The sequence below is a fragment of the Hippopotamus amphibius genome, chromosome 4 (assembly GCF_030028045.1).
Source record: "Hippopotamus amphibius kiboko isolate mHipAmp2 chromosome 4, mHipAmp2.hap2, whole genome shotgun sequence".
NCBI lineage: Eukaryota > Metazoa > Chordata > Mammalia > Artiodactyla > Hippopotamidae > Hippopotamus > Hippopotamus amphibius.
Window position 1 is genome coordinate 61,154,849 of NC_080189.1, and position 22,542 is coordinate 61,177,390.

At 35.9% G+C, this 22,542-nt stretch overlaps 1 protein-coding gene across 1 annotated transcript in view; it reads left to right on the top strand.

The window, feature by feature from the left end:
* SDHAF3 (succinate dehydrogenase complex assembly factor 3) overlaps positions 1-21,751 on the top strand; it is an 80,279-nt gene extending 58,528 nt beyond the window's left edge. Inside the window, exon 2 of the mRNA XM_057732207.1 lies at positions 20,690-21,751. Coding sequence (XP_057588190.1) covers positions 20,690-20,893 — 204 coding nt within the window. The 3' untranslated portion in view covers positions 20,894-21,751. The remainder of the gene's footprint in view (positions 1-20,689) is intronic.
* The last annotated feature ends 791 nt before the right edge of the window (positions 21,752-22,542 follow it).

The following is a 22,542-nucleotide window of genomic DNA, read 5'->3' on the forward strand; positions in this document are numbered from 1 at the left end:
AAGAAATGGTTAATTGGCAACAGGAGAAAATGAGGCTCAAATAAGATTAATTAACAGCAAGAACCAAAAGGGATGAAATTTTGTTGCCCAGGTAATCATTGTGACCTCATTGGAAACAAAGTTCTCAGGATTGAGAAAAGATACCCTCAAAGCTAACCAGTTTCCTTATTTGAACCCTGATGAATCCAGGAGGAAAAACAAACAAAAAAATCTGAAGTATATTTTAGAAGTTGAGATGGCAAAGAACAGATAATATTTGAGTCTGAATAAAAGTTTGCTTTTTTCTATGCTGATTCATAAAAATTATATTTAGCGTTGAAGACACTTAGTATCTCTCATTCACTGAGACAAAAAGAATTGAGAGCTGTGATTTTTGGTTTAAGAAGTTAAAACAACATGAGAGGACTCTCTAGAGTTACAGGCTTGGGGTTAGATTAGGCCAAAGGTAGCATTTCATTGTGCGGAAAGCTTTGTAGGTAAGTTGAATTTCAAACTCATAGTTGAAATTTATAGGTGATTAAAATAGTTTTAGTTGAATGTTATTTGTACATTGTTAATTCTATTTGGTGTGTATGTGTGTATACACACACTTTTTTTTTTTTAAGTTAATGGAAAAAATTTCAAACATATACAAATGTAGAGAGGCCATAATGAACCACCACTTACCTATCACTTGGCTTCCAACATGTATCAATTTAAGGCCAGTCTTGTTTCATCCGTACCTCCACCTATTTTTCCTCTCACCCCCTAGGTTATTTTAAAGCAAATCACAAGCATATAATTTTATTCACAAATATTTCAGTATTTGTCTAAGAGACTTTAAAATAATAAGCATAATACCATTATTATACCTCCAAAATTAGAAATAATTTCTAATACATGTATCATCAAGCATCTAATCAGTTTTTTAAATTTCCCAGTTGTTGCTTTGTTAATAGCTCTTTTGTTTGAATAAGAATCCAGATAAACTGATGGATTTTAATTAGTTGATATCTGTTAAATCTCCTTTGAAAATTTTTTTTAGCTTTTTATTTTGCATTAATTTTACATAAGAGTTGCAAAAACAGTACAGCCTCTCTGCATGTTAGCATCTTACATAATTATCGTACAATTATCAGAACTAAGAAATTAACATTGGTGCAATATTAGTTACTAATAGTATTCAGTTTCACCAGTTTTTATGCTAATGTTATTTTTCTGTTCTAGGGCCTAATCTAGTATTCCACATTGCATTTGGTTGTCATGCTGCCTTAGTTTCTTCTAATTTGTGATGGTTCCTTAGTTTTTCCTTATCTTTTGTGACAGTAAAACTTTTGAAGACTACTGGTCTATTATTTTGTGGAGTGTCTCTTAATATAAGTTTGTCTGATATTTTCTTATGATTAGATTGAGCTTGTACGTTATTGGGAAGAATATTACAGAGATAATATACCCATCTTAGTGTAATTATCTGAGGGTACATGATAATAATATCACCTGTTTTTTAATTTTTCTTTGTTGAGGTAACATTGGTTTATAACTTTATATGTTTTATGAGTACATTATATTTCTACTTCTGTATATGCCATAGTGTGCTCACCACCAAAAATTTAGTTTCCATCTGTCACCATACAATTGATCCGCTTTATCCATTTCACCTTACCAGCCAACCCTTTCCCCCGGTAACCAGTACTCTGTTCTCTGTAGCTGTGTGTTTGTTTCTGGTTTTTGTTTCATTTGGCTTGTTCATTTATTTTGTTTTTTATTTATTTTTTTTATTCCACACATGAATGAAATCATGTGGTATTTGTCTTTCTCTTATTTCACTTATTAGCATAATACCCGCAAGGTCCATCCATGTCACAAGGCAATATTTCATCTCTTTTATGTCTGAGTAGTTATATACACCCCCCCCCCCCATTTCTTCCTCATCCATTCATCTGTTAATGAGCACTTAGGTTATTTCCATATTTTGGCTATTGTAAATAATGCTGGTAATATATGGGTGTGTATATATATATATTTTAATCCACACACTAGCTGTAGAATTTATTTTAATTAACTTTTGGAAAAGACAAATACATCATTTTTTGACATAATTTCTTTGCTTTTCTTTTTTTTTCCTTTAAGAACTTTTATTGAGATACAATTGACAGATGATAAACTACATATATTTAAAGTGTACAATTTGATATTTTTTTTCTTACTAGTAATGTATATATGGCAGTCCCAATCTCCCAATTCATTCCCCCCCCCAACCTCCCCACCCCCACTCTCCCCACTTGGTGTCCATGTTTGTTTTCTACATCTGTGTCTCTGTTTCTGCCTTGCAAACCAGTTGATTTGTACCATTTTCCTATATTCTGCATATATGTGTTAATATACAATATTTGTTTTTCTCTTTCTGACTCACTTTGCTCTGTATGACAGTCTCTAGGTCTATCCATGTCTCTACAGATGTCCCAATTTTGCTCCTTTTTATAGCTGAGTAATATTCCATTGTATATATGTACCACATCTTTTTTATCCATTCATCTGTTGATGGACATTTAGGTTGCTTCCATGTTCTGGCTATTGTAAATAGTGCTGCAGTGAACATTGGAATGCATGTTTCTTTTTGAATTATGGTGTTGTCTGGGTATATGTCCAGTAGTGGTATTGCTGGGTCATATGGTAATTCTCTTTTTAGTTTTTCAAGGAACCTCCATACTGTTCTCCATAGTGGCTGTATCAATTTACATTCCCACCAACAGTGCAAGAGAGTTTGCTTTTCTCCACACCCTCTCCAGCATTTACTCTTTGTTGATTTACTGATGATGCCCATTCTAACCTGTGTGAGGTGATACCTCATGGTAGTTTTGATCTGCATTTCCCTAATAATTAATGATGTTGAGCAGCTTTTCATGTGCCTCTTGGCCATCTGTATGGCTTCTTTGGAGAAATGCCTATTTAGGTCTTCTGCCCATTTTTTGATTGGGCTGTTTTTTTGATATTGGGCTGCATGAACTGTTTATATATTTTGGAGATTAATCCTTTGTCTGTTGATTCATTTGCAAATATTTTATCCCATTCTGAGGGTTGTCTTTTCATCTTGCTTATAGTTTCCTTTGCTGTGCAGAAGCTTTTAAGTTTCATTAGGTCCCACTTATTTATTTTTGTTTTTATTTCCATTACTTCAGGAGGTGGGTCAAAAAAGATCTTGCTGTGATTTATGTCAAAGAGTGTTCTTCCTATATTTTCCTCTAAGAGTTTTATAGTGTCTGGCGTTGCATTTACATCTTTAATCCACTTTGAGTTTATTTTTGTGTATGGTGTTAGGGAGTGTTCTAATTTCATTCTTTTACATGTAGCTGTCCAGTTTTCCCAACACCACCATTGGAGAGGCTGCCTTTTCTCCATCGTATATCCTTGCCTCCTTTGTCATAGATTAGTTGACCATAGTTTATCTCTGGGCTTTCTATCCTGTTCCATTGATCTGTATTTCTGTTTTTGTGCCATTACCATATTGTCGTGATTACTGTAGCTTTGTGGTATAATTTGAAGTCAGGGAGTCTGATTCCTCCAGCTCCATTTTTTCCCCTCAAAATTGCTTTGGTTATTTGGGGTCTTTTGTGTCTCCGTACAAATTTTAGGGTTTTTTGTTCTAGTTCTGTAAAAACTACCATTGGTAATTTAATAGGGATTGCATTGAATGTGTGGATTGTTTTGGGTAGTACATTTTCACAATGTTGATTCTTCCAATCCAAGAACATGGTATATCTCTCCATATGTTTATGTCATCTTTGATTTCTTTCATTAGTGTCTTATAGCTTTTTGAGTACCGGTTTTTTATCTCCTTAGTTAGGTTTATTCCTAGGTATTTATTCTTTTTGTTGCAATGGTGAATAGGATTGTTTCCTTAATTTCTCTTTCTGATCTTTCATTGTTAGTGTATAGAAATGCAAGAGATTTCTGTGTGTTCATTTTGTGTCCTGCAACTACACCAAATTTATTGATTAGCTCAACTAGTTTAGGATTTTCTAGGTATAGTATCATGTCATCTGCAAACAGTGACAGTTTTACTTCTTCTTTTCCAATTTGGATTCCTTTTATTTCTTTTGCTTCTCTGATTGCTGTGGCAAGTACTTCCAAAACTATGTTGAATAGTAGTGGCGAGAGTGGACATCCTTGTCTTGTTCCAGATCTTAGAGGGAATGCTTTCAGTTTTTCACCATTGAGAATGAAGTTTGCTGTGGGTTTGTTGTATATGGCCTTTATTATGTTGAGGTAGGTTTCCTCTGTGCCCACCTTCTGGAGAGTTTTCATCATAAATGGGTGTTGAATTTTGTCAAAAGCTTTTTCTGCATCTATTGAGATGATCATGTGATTTTTATTCCTTAATTTGTTAATATGGTATATCAAATTGATTGATTTGTGTATATTGAAGAATCCTTGCATTCCAGGGATAAACCCCACTTGATCATGGTGGATGATCCTTTTCATGTGTTGTTGGATTCTGTTTGCTAGTATTTTGTTGAGGGCTTTTGCATGTAAATTCATCAGTGATATTGGTCTGTAATTTTCTTTTTTTGTGACATCTTTGTCTGGTTTTGGTATCAGGGTGATGGTGGCCTCATAGAATGAGTTTGGGAGTGTTCCTTCCTCTGAAGTTTTTTGGAAGAGTTTGAGAAGGATGGGTGTTAGCTCTTCTCTAAATGTTTGATAAAATTAACCTGTGAAACCATCTGGTCCTGAACTTTTGTTTGTTAGGAGATTTTTAATCACAGTTTCAATTTCATTACTTGTGATTGGTCTGTTCATATTTTCTACTTCTTCCTTATTCAGTCTTAGAAGGTTATACCTTTCTAAGAATCTGTCCATTTCATCTAGGTTGTCCATTTTATTGGCATATAGTTGTTTGTAGTAGTCTCTTTTGGTGCTTTTTATTTCTGTAGTGTCTGTTGTAACTTCTCCTGTTTCATTTCTAATTTTATTGACTTGAGTCCTCTCCCTCTTTTTCTTGATGAGTCTTGTTAGAGGTTTATCAATTTTATTTATCTTTTCAAAGAACCAGCTTTTAGTTTTATTGATTTTTGCTATTGTTTTCTTTGTTTCTATTTCATTTATTTCTGCTCTCATCTTTATGATTTCTCTCCTACTAACTTTGGATTTTGTCTTCTTTCTCTAGTTTTTTTAGGTGTAAAGTTAGATTGTTTATTTGGGATTTTTCTTGTTTCTTGAGATAGGATTGTATTGCTATAAACGTCCCTCTTAGAACTGCTTTTGCTGCATCCCATAGGTTTTGGATTGTTGTGTTTTCATTGTCATTTGTCTGTAGGTATTTTTTGATTTCCTCTTGATTTCTTCAGTGATCTCTTGGTTATTTAGTAGTGTATTGTTTAGCCTGTATGTGTTTGTGTTTTTTACAGTTTTTTTCCTGTAATCGATTTGCATGTATCTTTTTGAATTAGTGTTTTTGTATTCTTTGGGAAAATACCTAGAAGTGGAATAGCTGGATCATATGGTAGTCCTATTTTTTGAGGAATCTCCATAATGCTTTCCAGGGTGACCACACCAATTTACATTTCTGCCAGTAGTGTATGAGGGCTCCCTTTTCTCCAGATCCTTGCCAACACTTGTTTTCGACAAAACACTTGTTTTCAACAAAACACTTGTTTTCGACAAAGCCGTTCTAACAGGCAAGAGGTGGTATCTCATTTGCACATCCCTAATAATTCGTGATGTTGAACATCTTTTTCTTGTGTTTATTGGCCATCTGCATGCCTTCTTTGGAAAAATGTCTGTTCAGTTCCTTTGCCCATTTTTTTAATCAGGCTGTTTGTTGAGTTGTATGCATATTCTTTATGTGTTTTGAATATTAACCCCTTATCAAATATGTGATTTGCAAATATTGTCTTCCATTTGATAGGTTATCTCTTCATTTTGCTGATGGTTTCCTTTGCTGTGCGGGAGCCTTTTAGTTTGATGTCCCATTCATCTGTTTTTGCTATTGTTTCCTTTGCCTGAGTAGACATAACCAGAAAGATAATTACTGAGACTGATTGTCAAAGAGTGTACTGCCTGTAGTTTTTGTTTAGGAGTTTTATGGTTTCAGGTCTTATATTCAAGTCTTTAATCCATTTTGAGTTAATTTTGTGTGTGGTGTAAGAAAGTTTCATTCTTTTCAGTTTCATTCTTTTACATGTGACTGTCCAGATTTCCCAGCAACATTAATTGAAGAGACTGTCCTTTCCCCATTGTATAGTTTGGCTCCTTTGTCATAAGTTAGTTGACCATATATAAGTGGATTTATTTTGGGGTTCTCAGTTCTTTCCATTGATTTGTGTATCTTTTTCTGCCAACATCATGCTGTTTTGATTATTATGGCTTTGTAATATAGTTTGAAAGCAGAGAGTGTGGTACTTCCAGTTTTGTTCTTTTTTTCTCTGATTTGCTTTCACTATTTGGGCTCTTTTGTGGTTCCATATATATTTTAGAATTTTGATAGGTATTTATTGAGTCCATAGATAGCTTTAGGTAATACAGACATTTTAACAGTGTTGTTTCAACCCATGAACATTGACTATCTTTCCATTTATTTGTGTCTTCATCAGTTTCTTTCAACAATGTCTTATTGTCTTTCACCTCTTTGGTTAAATTTATTTCTAGGTATTTTATTCTCCTTGTTGCAATTGTAAGTGGATTTGTTTTCTTTTTTCTCTAAGTTTGTGATGAATTTTAATGGTATGGGCTAATTTTATGATGAAATATTTAATAAAGAGCAGAATATGAAATGACAAATCCATGAATTAACAACATAAAGAAAAAGCACATGTAACTTTATAACATTTTTATGGGATTGTTTTCTTAATTTCTCTCTTTGCTAACCCATTGTTAGTGTTAGAAACACAACAGATTTTTCTTGGTTGATTTTGTACCCTGCAATTTTACTTTATTTGTTTATTATTTATAATAGTTTTTTGGTGGAGTCTTTAGGGCTTTCTAAATAAAATGTCATCCACAAATAGTGACATTTTTACTTCATCCTTTGCAGTTTGGATGCCTTTTATTTATTTTTTTCTTGCCTAGTTGTTACTGCTAGGACTTCCAATACTGCATTGAATAAGAGTCGTGGGGGTGAGCATCCTTGTCTTCTTCCTGATCTTAGAAGGATCGCTTTCAGTTTTTTTCATTAAGTATGATGTTAGCCGTGGGTTTGTCTTATATGGCCTTTGTTATGTTGAGATACATTCCTTCTATTCACATCTCATTGAGAACTTTAGGATAAATGGCTGTTGAACCTTTTCAAATGCTTTTTATGCACTGAGATGATGTGTTTTTTGAGATGATCATGTGTTTTTTTTTTTTATAAATTTATTTATTTATTTATTTATTTTATTGGCTGTGTTGGGTCTTTTTTTGCTGTGCACGGGCTTTCTTTAGTTGCGGCAAGTGGGGCTTCTCTTTGTTGTGGTGCGCAGACTCTTCATTGCCGTGGCTTCTCTCGTTGCGGAGCATGGGCGCTAGGCGCGTGGGCTTCAGTAGTTGCAACACATGGCTCAGTAGTTGTGGCTCACGGGCTCTAAAGCGCAGGCTCAATAGTTGTGGCACGTGGGCTTAGTTGCTCCGCAGCATGTGGGATCTTCCTGGAGCAGGGATCGAACCCATGTCCCCTGCATTGGCAGGCGGATTCTTAACCACTGTGCCACGTAGGAAGCCCGATCATGTTGTTTTTATCTTTCACTTTGTTAGTTTGGTGTATCATGTTAATTAATTGGCTTGATGATGTTGAACCATCCTTGCATACCTGTAATAAATCCCAGTTAATCATGGTATATTATCCTTTTAATGTATTGTTGTATTGATTGGGCTTGCTAATATTTTATTGAGGATTTTTCCATCTTGCTAATATTGAGGACTTTTGCATCAGAGATATTGGCCTGTAATTTTCTTTTTTTGTGTTGTGTTCATCTGGTTTTGGTATCAGAGTAATGTTGGCTTTATAAAGTGAGTTAGGAAGAATTCTTCCCTCTTCAGTTTTTTGGAATAGTTTGAAAAGGATGGGTATTAAATTTTCTTTGAATATTTGATAGAATTCACCAGTGAAACTGTCTGTCCTGGACTTTTCTTTGCTGGGAGATTTTTGATTAGTGTTTCAATCTCTCAACTAGAGATTGGTCTGTTCAGATTTTTTTTTCCTTCAATATTTAGTCTTGGAAGGTTGATTCTAAAAATTTTTTCATTTCTCCTAGGTTGTCCAGTTTGTTGGCATATTTCTGTTCATTATATTCTCTTATAATCCTTTCTATTTCTGTGGTATCCATTGTATCTTCTCTTTCATTTCTTAATTTATTTATCAGAGCCTTCTTTTCTTAGTGAGTCTAGCTAAAGATTTGTCAAATTTATATTTTCAAAGAGCTCTTAGTTACATTGATCTTTTCTGTTGTCCTTTTAGTTTCTATTTCATTTATTTTTCCCCTGATCTCTTTTATTTTCTTCTTTCTACTGACTTTGGGATTGGTTCATCCTTTTTCTCATTCCTTTTGTTGTAAGTTTAGATTATTTGAGATTTTTCTTAGTTCTTTTTCTTTCCTTTTTTTTTTTTAAATTTTATTTTTTGGCCATGGCACGCAGCATGTGGGATCTTAGTTCCCCAAACAGGGATTGAACTCATGCTCCTTGCATTGGAAGTGTGGAATCTTAACCACTGGACCACCATGGAAGTCCTGAGATTTTTCTTATTTCTTGAGGTAGGCCTATATTGATATAAATGCCCCTCTTAGCACTGCTTTTGTTGTATCATAGATTTTGATATGTTGCATTTTCTTTTTTTTTTTTTATTATTTTTGGAGAGTACACCAAGTTCAATCAACTGTTCTTATACACATATCCCCGTATTCCCTCCCTTCCTTGACTCCCCCCTGCCCCGCATTTTCATTTTTATTAGGTATTTTTTATTTCTTTGATTTCTTCATTTATCCAGTAGTTGTTCAGTAGCATGTTGTTCAGTCACCACATATTTGTGATTTTTCCAGTTTTCTTATTGTAGTTGATTTCTAATTTCATGCCACTGTGATCAGTGAAGATACTTGATATGATTTGTCTTAAATTTATTGAGACTTGTTTTACATCCCAACATATGATCTGACCTTGAGAATGTTACATGTGCACTTGAGAGGAATGTGTATTCTGTTGCAGTTGGATGGACTGTTCTGTAAAAATCTATCAAATCAATCTGGTCTGATGCTTCACTTAAAGCCGCTGTTTCCTTGTTGACTTTCTGTCTGGATGATTTATCCATTGGTGTAAGTGCGGTGTTAAAGTCCCTTCCTGTTATTGTGTTGCTGTCAATTTTTCCCTTTAGGTCTGTTAATAATTGTTGTATGTATTTCGTGCTCCTATGTTAGATGCATATATATTAGTAACTGTTCTGTCTTCTTGATGAATTGTCTTTATCATTATTAATGTCCATCTTTGTCTCTTGTTACCGTTTTTGTCTTGAAGTCTGTTTTGTCTGATGTGATTATGGCTATGCCTACTTTCTTTTGGCTGCCATTTGCTTGTAGTAGTGTCATCTTCTGTCCCTCCACTTTTGAGCCTAAGTTTGTCTTCAGAGCTGAGATGAGTCTCTTGGAGACAGCACGTAGTTGGGTCCTGTTTTTTAATGCATCTATCCACTTTGTGTCTTTGAATTGGTGAATTCAGTCCTTTACATTTCGGGTGATTATTGATAAATGAGAACTTAGTATTGCCATTTTATCTTTTTTTTTCTTGTTGCTCTATATCTCGATTGTTTCTTTTTCCTTATGTTTCTGTCTGCCATTTTCCTTTGGTGGTCTTCTGTGTATTTCTCAGTTTCCTCTTTTTCTATACTTTGTGTCTCTGCTCTGGATTTATGTTTTGTGGTTACCATGAGGTTTGTATAAAATGTCTCATAGGTAAAATAGTCATTTTCCTGATGATAGCATCTTGTCTTCATTTGCCTATACAGGTTCTATCCTTTTCCTCTTCCCTGCCCCCTTTATGTTTCTGTTGTGTCAAATCATCCCTTTTTATGTTGTGTTTGTTCCCAAATTGAAATAGCTATAATTATTTTTGCTGCTTTTTTTCTCTTTAACCTTTTTGCTGTATTGTGTTTAACAAAAAAAAAAAAACCTATCCTGATATAGAGTTGAAATTTTCTGACTCTGCCTCTTTATCACTTTACTCATACTTTCGTGTACTCTTGCCTTTTGTTTCTGGTAGAAGAGCTCCTTTCAACATTTCTTGTAAGGCAGGTCTAGTATTGATGAACTCCCTCAGCTTTTGTTTGTTGGGAAAGCCTTTATTTCTTCTTCATGTCTGAATAACTTTGCTGGATAGAGTGTCCTTGGCTGACAGTGTTTATGTTTCAGAATTTTGAGAATGTCATTTCACTTTCTCCTGGCCTGTAGAATTTCTGCTGAGAAATCTGTTCATATCCTAGTAGTGGTTCCTTTGTCAGTTACCATTCATTTTCCCCTGGCTATCTCTAAAATTCTTCCTCACTGACTTTTGACAGTTTTAATATGGTGTGTCTTGGAGAAAGTCTTTTTGCATTGAGGTAATTAGGTGTTCTCCTAGCTTCATGGACTTGTACATCCAGTTCCTTCCCTGGGATTAGGAAGTTCTTCAGCTATTATTTCTTTAGATAAACTCTGTTTTCTTTTCCTTGTCTTCTCCTTCTTCCTTCTGGGATACTCATTATCCTAATGTTGCCTTTCCTGAAAGAGTTGCATAGTTCTTAGACAATTTCTTTTTTTTTTTGGATCTTCATTCTTTTCCCTCTTCTACCTATGTTATTTATAGATTTCTATCTTCAAGCTCACTAATTCTCTCTTCCTTGTGGTCTGCTCTGTTTTTAGTGCTTTCTAATACATTCTTCATGTTGATTATTGAGTTCCTCAGCTCCAGAATTTATTTTAGGTTTCAATCTCTGGCAAAGTATTCATTCTCATCATTAATTTTATTCCTGAGCTATTTCAGAGTTTTCTTGAAGCTTGTTGAGTCTCTTCATAACAGCTATTTTGACTTCTCTACCAGTTAGATCATACTATTACATGCCTTTGATGCACTTGCAGTAGCAAACATCTTTCTTCTTTAGGTGAAGTTTTTTGTTTTGGTTTTTTAATTTGGTTCTAAGGATTCAACAGATTAGAAATTAGAGTCTTTTCTTTTGTTTTCCAGTGGGTGGCACTATAACACAAGTTTTTTTTGTTTTTCTTACCTTAGCTGCCTCTGGTTATATTTGAGAGTTGGCACTTTCTACCCTCTACCACCTGTCATAGGTGTTGCTTGTTGACCTTGTTGCTGCTTGTCCTTCCAGGGTTGTTGGTGCCTTGCTGCTGTGGTATTGCTGGCATTGCCACCTGGGGCACAGGGATGGGTGCTTCTGCTGTGTCCTGGATCTCCCAAGCCACAGGCTCTGCTGCTGTAGGGGGAGGGAAATGGGGGAGGAGCTGGGGCAAGGATGCCTCTGCTGTGTCTGGGGTCGTTGTGTTTGCAGGCACCACTGCTGTGGCAAGGGGTCAGAGTCATGGGTGCCTCTGCTGCTGCTGTCCAATTACCTGTGGCCATGAGTGCCAGTGTGGCCAGGAGGCTGGAGTCACGTGTGCTGCTTCCCCTGCTGCTACTGGGTTCCCTGCAGATTGTGGGCTCAGCTGCTGCCACCAAGTAGCTGGAATTGCAGGCACTGCCCTCGCTATTCTTATGGTTCTGTCTCCTCTATGTATTCCAGTCTACCCATCTTGAGATGTACAGATGTGTGGAATTCTGGCATCCCAAACATTTGTTGAGTGCAGATGTTTTAGTGGTTGCAGATTGAAGCAGAGGGACAAAGAGAGCGTTTCACTCTCCATAATGCTTTCAGTATCACTTATTACTGGTAATGTTAATCTTGATCATTTGGCTAATTGATGTCTTCTAGGTTTCTCTACTTTAAAGTTATTTTTTCTTTATTACCTCTAAGACTTGGGTTGTTAGTTTCTGTAGGTTTTCATAGTCTGGATTTTGCCAATTGAATTTCCATAGTGATATTTAACATATTCTGTAAATTGGGTTAAATGTAGAGGCTTATTCAGTACAGGTTGATTTTCAGTGCAGGTGGTTAAGTACTTATATCAGGAGGCCCATAATATCTCATTGTTTCTCTTGTTGTGTTATTCCTTTAGTTTTTTTAGGTCTCAACACTGGTTAAAAAATCTAATACAGTTCATTTTTATTCTTAAAAAAAAAAGTCTTTTCCAGTATTTTGCTAATACTTTTCAAAGTTTCTTTATTAAATAGATTATTTCTATCTATTGTGTTAAAATAATGTTATAAAAGATTCTGTCTACCTTGTTACCAATAATTTAGTGATATCAGTTGGATTCAGACTATAGACAAGTTTAATATACAGGTAGAGAATAAGAAAGTACAATGAAGGCCTAACTAGTCTCTTAAAATATTTCTGATTATTGTCACTGATAAGACTAGGTACTCTGGCATTCTAGATCCTCTGCCTTTTCAAAAACTCTAGTGAGAAAAAGAATTAGCAAGCCACACTTAAATTGCTACCAAAAGGCAAATTGTCATAGCATGAAGATTAGCTTTTCCTGTTACAAGATTTTCCTAACACTATATTTCTGTACTTTACTGTTGTATTAGTTTCCTGGGGCTGCTGTAACAAATTAGCACAACTTGGTGACTTAAAACAACAGAATTTTATTGTCTCATACAGTTCTGGGGGCTGTATATCCTCATCAAGATATTGGAGGTTCTCGGGGAGAATCTGTGCTTTGCTTCTCCTAGCTTCTGGTGGTTTGGAGGCATTCCTTGACTTGTGGCCACATCATCCAAACTGTGTCTCCATCTTCACAATACCTTTTCCTCTGGTGTGTCTAATTTGTCTCAGCCTCTCTCTTTTATGAACATGTGTGATGGTATTTAGAGCCCACTAGGATAATCTCATCTCAAGATTCTTAATTTAAATACATCTGCCAACTGTTTACCATATGAGGTAACACTCACAGGTTTCAGGAATCAGGACTTATCTTTGGAGGACACCATTCAGTCTGCTACATCTTCTCTCACCATACTCAAAGACTCTTTCTTTGATGGCTTTCTGCTACCTGAGGTAGCTACTTAAGTTAACCTGAGGAAGCACTGTGCATTCTTTTTGGCTCAAGAGATCAAATCATAGGAATCTAACTTTAGGAAAATTCTGGGATAGCTTTATTCTTACAGGCTAGCATGACCAAAGCTTGAAACCAAAGGATACTGTAGCTCATGTGATATGTTTTTCTATTCTGTGTCTTTCTCCTTCTAAGTAGATTTCCTTATCAGGGGACCTAGTCAGAAAATTAATATTTTATTGCTGCTTCTGCCTTTATCTGAACACATACAAATTGTCTTAAAGGTTTTTGGTTTTCTTTTTGTTTGTTTTAAACATTCTTCTTGTATCCTGTCAGTAGAGGAATGTTGAAAGTGTGTGGCACAGACGCGTAGGCAATAGAGGGTGACAGCTGAGGGGGAAGGTATTATCTTCTGTGACAGTCTTTCCACTCAAAATGTTCACTGATCATTCCTCTTAGATTTGGCTGAATGGGGGGGGGCATTTCATCAAACCAGTATGGGCTTGCATTATCAGATTTTAAACAATTGAGATATAATTGACATGTAGTTGGCTCTCCATATCTGCGAGTTCCACAATTACTATGTCATATGTAGCCTTTATTATGTTGAGGTATGTTCCCTCTGTACCCAGCTGAGAGTTTTCATCATGAATTCAATTTGACTTTTGTCAAATGCTTTTTCTGCATTTACTCAGATGATCATATGATTTTTATCCTTAATTTTGTTAATGTGGTGTATATCACATTGATTTGCCTCTCACCCCAGGGATAAATCCCATTTGATCATGGTGTATGATCTTTTTAGTGTATTGTTATATTGGGCTTGCTAATATTTTGTTGAGAATTTTTGCATCATGTTTATGAGGAATATTGGCCTGTAATTTTCTTGTAGTGTTTTTGTCTAGTTTCAATATCAGTGTAATAATGCTGGTCTTGTAAAATGAGTTTGGAGGTGTTCTCTCCTATTCTGTTTTTTTGGAAGGGTTTGAGGATTGGTATTAATTCTTTAAATGTTTGGTTGAATTTACCAGTAAAGCCATTTGGACTTTTCTTTGGAGGTTTGCGATTACTGACTCAATCACCTTATTTCTAATTGGTCTGTTCAGATTTTCTGTTTGTTCATGATTCAGTCTTAGTAGGTTTTTATGTTTCTAGGAATTTATCCATTCCTTCTCGGTTGTCCAAACTGTTAATGTATAATTGTTCATTGTAGTCTGATGATCCTTTGCATTTCTGTGGTATCAGTTGTATTGTCTTCTTTCATGTCTAATTTCATTTGAGTCTTCTTTTTTCCTTAGTAAATCTAGCTAAAGGTATGTCTCTTGTTTATCTTTTCAAAAAATCAGCTTAGTTTCACTGAACTTTTCTATTGTCCTTTCTAGTCTTTATTTTATTTATTTTTGCTGTATTTTTTTGTTTTGTTCTTTCTACTGACTTTGGGCTTAGATTTTTCTTTTTCTCTTTCCTCCAGGTATATGGTTAGGTTTTTTATTTGAGATGTTTCTTTTTTCTTGTGATAGTCATTTATCACTATGGACTTCCCTCTTACAACTGCTTTTGCTGCATCCTGTAGATTTCGGTGTGTTGTATTTTCATTTTTATTTGTCTCTATTTTTTTATTTCTTTTTTTTCTTTGACCCATTGATTTTTCAATTTCATGGTATTTAATTGCCACATTTTTATGAATTTTCCAGTTTTCTTTTTGGAATTGATTTCTAGTTTCATACCATTGTGGTTGGAAGACAGTCTATATATGATTTCAGTCTTCTTAATTTGTGTCCTAATATATGACCTATCCTGGAAAATGTCTCATGTATGTTTGAGAAGAATAGGTATTAGGCTGCTTTTGAGTGAAATGTTCTGTAAATGTTTGTTAAAGGGCATGTTACATCAGATAGACTTAAATGTTTTCTTACCGATATTCTGTCTGGATAATTTGTACATTGATAAAAGTAGGGCATTGAAGCCCCTTACTGTTGCTGTACTTGCTGTTTCTTGTTAGATCTGTTAATACTTTATATATTTAGGTGCTCCTGTGTTGCTACATACATGTTAAAAATGTCATATTCTCTTTTTTGGTTGACCCCCTTTTCATTATATAATGACCTTCCTTGTCCCTTTTTTAGTCTTTGTCTTAAAGTCTGTTTTCTCTGATATAAGTATAGCTACCCCAGCTTTCTTTTGGTTTCCACTTGCATGGGATATCTTTTTCCATGTGTCTGTGTGTGTCCTTAAAGCTGAAATGAGTCTCTTGTAGGCAGTGTACTTTGCTGGATAGAGTATTATGAGTTGGCATTTTTTTCTTTTAGCACTTTGCAGTCAAGAAGGGAGTGGCACAGTATATTCAAAGTTACTGCTGAAAAGTCTGCTTAAAGTCTTACGGGGGTTCCCTTGTACACAACAAGTTTTTCTCTTACTGCTGTTAAGATTCTCTCCTTGTCTTTAACTTTTGGTGTAAGTTAGTTATAATGTGTCTTTGTCTCCTTAGATTCATCTTATTGGAACTCTCTGGGCTTCCTGGATCTGGATGTTTGTTTTCTTCCGTATGTTAGGGAAGTTTTCAGCCATTATTTCTTTGAATAAGGCTTCTCCCCTTTTTCTGTCTTTTCTCCTTCTGACCCCTTGTAGTGCAAATATTGGTTCACTTGATGTTGTGCCACAAGTCCCTTAAGCTATCTTCACTATTTTTCATTGTGCTTTGCTTCTCTGAATGAATTTCATTGCCATATCATAGAGTTCACTCATCCTTTTTTCTATATCATCTAGTCTGTTTCTGAACCTCTCTGTGGAGCTTTTCATTTCACTTATTGTATTCTTCAGCTCTGTGATTTCTGTTTAGTATTTTCTTATATTTTTTCTCTCTGTTGAAATTCACACTCTGTTCATGAAATGTTCTCCTGACCTCGATAAGCATCTTTATTACCATTATTTTGAGCTATTTATCAGGTAAATCACTTATCTCCATTTCATTAAGGTTTTTTCCTCTGGGGTTTTATCTTGTTTTTTATTTAGAACATATTTGTTCATTTTTTTCCTTGACCCCCTGTGTGGGTTTCTATGCATTAGATCAAACAGTAACCTCTTCCATTCTTGAGCAGCTGGCCTTGTGTAGGAGATAAACCTTAATGTTCAACCTGCCATTAAGTCTTGTCTGTCAAACCTTGGCAGTTGTCTAAGCAGCCCTCTTCGTCTTAATGGCTCTGAGTAGTTGAGGGTGTGCCGAGACATGTCAGTGTCCCAAAGTGGAGGATCTCAGTCAGTACTTAGATGCAGGCTGATTGGAATCTGGACCATGAAGCAAGGGCTTTTTAAGTATGCAAATATCTCGCTTTTAGGGGAAGATTGGGAGCTGGGCCATTCTGTATGCTCCCTCTGCACTAAAGCCCTGGGATGGTAGTTAGGAACTGTTCCCTTTTGAACCTCTGAAAACAAGATCCAGTGGCCACCAGAACCAGGCTAAGAGGCGATGTGTCCTCGCAGCAGCAGCCACAAAAGCTGGGACACTAGACCTGTGCACACGCCTCTTTCATGAAGATACTGACTACCTGTGACAGGGCAGTGGGAGTGTGCCAAGATGGTGCCTGCCTATTTGAATATCCTCAGTGGTGGGTTGGGGTTTATGAGAAGGTTGTTTCAGCCTCTCTTACCTGTTTCAGTGTGGATTTTTTCTTATTTACTCAGTATTTGAGAGTTGTGCAGCTAGTTTCTGGATTTTTTTCAGAGGGAATTGTTCCATATGTAGCTGTAGATTTGATGTGTTTGTGGGAAGAGAAGAGTTCAGGAGCCTTCTTTGTAATTATCTTGAACTGAGACCTCCTCCTCACACTTCTGTGTAAAATGCCTTCCTAGTTTTCTCAAGAAACATAAGAATTTAAGATAAGCATTAGATTGTTACCTTAACTATTATAAATTATACCCCAGTGAAATGTCCTGGATTTTGTATTTATCTTGCTTCGAGCTTGCTAAGCTTTTTGAACCTGTGCTTTATTTTTCAGAAACTTTCAGAAAAGCTTCTCATTTTCTGCTGAGATGTCTCATCTGTGCATTTATTATGACTAAGAGCTGCTTGGGAATCCTTTGCTGCTAGTTTTAACGTCTGAATCATTTCAGGCCTTGCCTCCCTTGATGATGGGTCACATTTTCCGTTGCTTGTAATTTTGGACTTTTCTCCTAGACACTGAATAATAGGTACATTGTAGAGGCATTATTCCACTATGTTCTTACAAAGTGTATTGATTTTTGTCTTATCAGTTAACTTGGCAGAACTCAGATGATAAACTCTCTGTCCCCTTTGACAAGAACCAGCTGAAGAAGTACCTGTTTATCTTTTTGCCTTAGCTGGGCTTCTTTAGTCTTTAGTCTGTCCTGAGAATTCTTAGTTAAGGGGTTAGTCAGAGGTTTTGGCAGAGTTTATTTGCAGAATTTGGGGTTCCCCTTTCATAGTTCTTTTTCTAAGATTTCCCTTTCTTACTTTCCAACTGCTGTTGTTCTCCCACATTGTGCTCTGAGTCCTTAGTCACCTCGCAGCACCAACTGGCATCTTTGCTCAGAAAAAAAGCCATAAAAACGGCAATCTAACCTAGTGTTCTCTGTCATTCTCCATTCTGTCAACTCCTTTCTACTTTCTGACTTTGGTTGCTCTCCGGTGTTTGGGATTGTTGTTTGATTATATTTTGTCTAGACTTGATGTTATCTGCAGGAGGGTTGGTCTGAGAGAAGGTACTCCACTATTAATGGAAGCAGAACTCCTTGCAAAGCTCTTTTTTTTTTTTTTTTTTAATGTGGTAAAAGTACATGAAAATGGCTAAACTGGCAAATTTTATAAGTGTACCATTCAGGGGCACCAATTGCACTTATAGTTGTGCTCTTCAGTTGCCACTGTCTATACCCAAAACTTTTTCCTACCCAAACAAACTCTGTTCCCCGAAAGCAGTGCATCCCCACTCCCTCTCCCCCGGCCCCTGGTAACCTCTATTACACTTTCTGTCTCTGTAAATTTGTCTATTCTACATATTTCACATGAGTGGAATCCTACAATATTTGTTCTTTTGTGTCTGGCTTATTTCAGTTCTAGCATAATGTTTTCAAGTTTCATCCTTGTTTTGGAATGTATCAGAACTCTTTTTAAGTGTGAATAATATTCCATTGTATGTCCATACCACATTTATGCATTCATCTGTTGATGGACACTTGGGTGGTTTTCACAGATTTGCTATTGTAAAAAATGATGCTGTTATGAACATGGATGTACAAGTATGCAAGTTCCTACTTTCATTTATTTGGGTTGTATACCTATGTGGAATTGCTGGATCATATGGTAATTCTTTAACTTCTTGAGGAACTGCCAAACTATTTTCTGCAGTAGCTATACCATTTTATATTCCCACAAGCACTGTACTGGGTTCTAATTTCTTCAAATTCTCTCCCAAACTTGTTATTTTCCTTTTATTTATTATCTTTATTATTATAGTCATCCTAGTGGGTATGAAGTGGTATCTCATTGTAATTTTGATTTTTCATCTGATGACTAATGTATCTTTTTTCATGTCCTCATTGATGGTTTATGTATCTTTGGAGAAATGTCTCCTCAAGTCTTTTGCCTATTTTTTGAGTTGTCTTTTTATTGCTGAGTTGTAGGAATTCTTTATTGTGGTTATTAAACCCTCATCAGACATAAGTGTGCAAATATTTTTTCCCATTCTGTAGTTTCTTTCTGCTTTTTCTTCCAACACACAAAATTTTTTAATTTTGATGAAGAGCAATTTATCTAGTTTCTTTTATTGGTTATGCTTTTCGTGTCATATCTTAGACTCCATTGCCAAATCCAAGGTCATGAAAATTTACCCGTTTTGTTCTAGTTTTGTGGTTTTACCTCTTATATTTATGTCTTTTATCCATTTTGGGTTTATTTCTGTATATGGTGGAAGGTAGGGAGGCTACTTTACTATTTTACATGTGGAAATCCAGCTTTCCCAGGAGTTTATCTGCTGAAGAGACTATTCTTTCCCCCATTGAATGGACTTGACACCCGTGTCAAAAGTTATTTGGCCATATATGTAAGGGTTTATTTTTGGACTCTTCAGTTCTATTCCATTGGCCTATATATCTACCCTAAAGCCAGTACCACACTATTTTGATTACTTACTGTAGCATTGTAGTAAGTTTTGAAACTGGAAACTGAATGTTCCAACTTTGTTCTTCTTTTTCAAGATTGTTTTGACTTTTCAAGGCCTCTCATATTTTCATATGAATTTGAGTATTGGTTTTTCCATTTCTACAAATGAATAACTTAAAACTTAAACTTTCTTTTTGGATTCTGATTATTTTGGAGATCTATTCATGTTAATACAGACGTTTAATTCACTTAATGAATTATGAAGAAGTATCTAAATAATAAAGACTTGTCCTTTTCTCCTATTGAAGTACAGTTGCATTGCTTCCAATTTTTCCTTTGGGACATTAGTTTTCACCCGGGACAGTTTTGCCTGCAAGAGAACATTTGGCAATGTTTGGAGATATTTTTGACTATCAAGACTGAGAGGTGGGGTGCTACAGGCATCTAGTGGGTAGAGATCAGAGATGCTGCTAAACATCCTACAATGCAGGAACAGATTCCCACCCACCCCACTACAAAATATCCAAATTATACAATTTGTTAATAGTACCAAGGTTGAGAAGCTCTGCTCTGGGGCGTATACCTAGAAGTGGGATTTATAAAGCCTAGTGTGTGTGTGATTTTTTTGTTATTATATGAAATGGGTTTCTGTAAAATGTGAAGAAGATACTAGTTCCAATTCAAATAAATGTTTGGAATATCTGGAATTAAAATTTCTTTGGTGATGCTGGTAATCCAGCAGTTGTAAGCAATTTAATTATCTTAAACCAGATAGAGTAGCAACATTAGCCAGAGTTAACTATGTGCACCCTCTGGTTGTGAACTGAAATACATTGGTACCTCCTTCCTAATTAAAAGATTGGTTTTTAGAATGAGAATCTGCTTTTAATTAATCTGTGTTGGACAGTGGTAGTTGGAATATTAAGTTAAGTTGAAGTTGATGCCTGAATGAGAGAAAAATTACAGTGTAAAAAATGGTTGTTAAATATTGAAAGCTTAAAGATTTGAAAAGTTTTTCTCTCTATATGTGATTTAATTAGTTTTATGCTGAAGACAGGGAAATGAACCTAATGAATTCAAGACCCACTTTTAAGCCTCTAAGACCCATGGCTCCCCTTTTGAAAATCTGATCAAAGTTATGGTCCCAGGGCTATGTGCATGTTTGTGTACATATAATTTTGCATACAATTTTGGGGTGGTTTATGCATGCTCCTGAAGCCCATTTGCAGACCACTCCCACCGCCCCCTTGACCCTTCTAGATTTCTGGATTCAGGACTTTGGTAAAACACTTAAAATGCTAATTTCAAATATGTATCTTATTTTTATCACTGAACAGTGAAGACACAGCTATAATATCTTGTTCCTGTCTTCTTTGTCAAATGTGGAAGACTCAGTGATAGAATTCTTTAAGTCCTTCAAGGTTAAATGAATGAATACAGATCTTATTTTGCTATCATCTGTAACCTTCATTTTTCTTTTTACTAGGAATATGCAGCAGTGCTATGGCAACAAGCTAATGAAAACAGACAAAATTCAACTGAAAAAGCATGTTTTGGAATCTCCCTACCGGAAGAAAAACTTAATGACTTTCGTGATGAACAAATTGGACAGTTGCAGGAGCTGATGCAAGAAGCCACTAAACCCAATAGGCAATTTAGTATTACTGAGTCCAAGAAACCAAAATTTTAGTCTATACAATAAAGTTTAACAAAGCATTTCAAGTTCAGAGCCCCTTATTTTAACTATTATTGTTTTTTAAAATTTATTTCTTAAGCTTCTAGACTTTGGGAATGCCTGGTGTTGATGAAATATTCTTTTATTTGGAGATATTTTGACTGTTGTCTGTAATACATAGATCAGGATCATCAGTGGATAAAACATTGAAGTAATAGCACTTGCTGGTAGGATTTGTTTTCTGGACTAAACAAGAAAGAATGGCTCTAAAAAGGACAAGCTTGTGAAATTTTGCTAGAAGTTTTATATGTATATATATATATATATATATATACACACACACACACATATATATATTTGTTTTAATGCTATTCTTGTTTAAGCATTAGTCTCCTGGCTTTAGCTTGATCAGATAAGTATATCATGATGATATAAAATTCCAAGGTTATTTAATTTCCATTTGCATAGAATACCTTTTTCCATCCCTTCACTTTCAGTCTGTATGTGTCCCTAGACCTGAAGTGGGTCTCTTGTAGACAGCATATAGAAGGGTCTTGTTTTTGTATCCATTGAGCCAGTCTGTGTCTTTTGGTTGGAGCATTTAATCCATTTACATGTAAGATAATTATCAGTATATATGTTCTTATTGCCATTTTGTTAATTGTTTTTTGTAGGTCTTTTTTCTTCCCTTCTCTTGTGACTTGATGACTAGTTGTCTGTTTGGATTGCTTATTTTTTGTGTCTGTATCTATTGTGGGTTTTTGGTTTGTGGTTACCATGAGGTTTTGATACAGCCGTCTGTATATGTATAAGATTCTTTTAACAACACATAAATGAATTATACATTGTATAATCTATGAGACAAATGATACTGAATCCTAAAGCTTCTTTTTAACTTTTCATTGTAAATAAACAGTGACTCAGGGAGAAGGGACATTTGAAAGAATAATCATATATGTATTGTTAAAGCAGAAGTGATGAAATTTTTAGGATAACAGTGTATTTAAACAGTAACCTTGCAGGACTTGAGCTCATCTCCTCTCACAAAAACACCAGAATCGTAACTAACTGCTGACCAGCCATCGACAGAAAAGACTTGAACTTACCAAAAAAGATACTCTACACCCAATGACAAAGAAGCAGCCACAATGAGACGGTAAGTGCGGCACTTTCATGATATAATGAAATCCCAGACCTGCCAGGTGGATGACACACAAACTGGAAAATTATATCACAGAGGTTCTCCCACAGAAGTGAGAGTTCTGAGCCCCATATCAGGCTCCCCAGCCTAGGGGTCTGTCTTCAGGAGGAGGAGCCCCCAGAGCATTTGGCTTGAAGGCGGGTGGGGCTTGAGTGCAGGAGCTCCACAGGACTGGGAGAAACAGAGACTCCACTCTCGGAGGGTTGCACGCAAGGTTTCATATGCACTGGGACCCAGGGCAAAGCAGTGACTCCATAGAAGCCTGGGCCAGACCTACCTGTGGGTCTTGAAGGGGCTCCTGGGGAGGCAGGGGTTGGCTGTGGCTCACTGTGGGGGCAAAGACACTGGTGGCAGAGGCCCCAGGAAACAGTCACTGGTGTGAGCTCTCCCGGAGGTTGCCCTGTTGGCACTGAGACCTGGCTCCACCCAATAGGATAAACACGCCAAAAGACAGTCTCTTTAA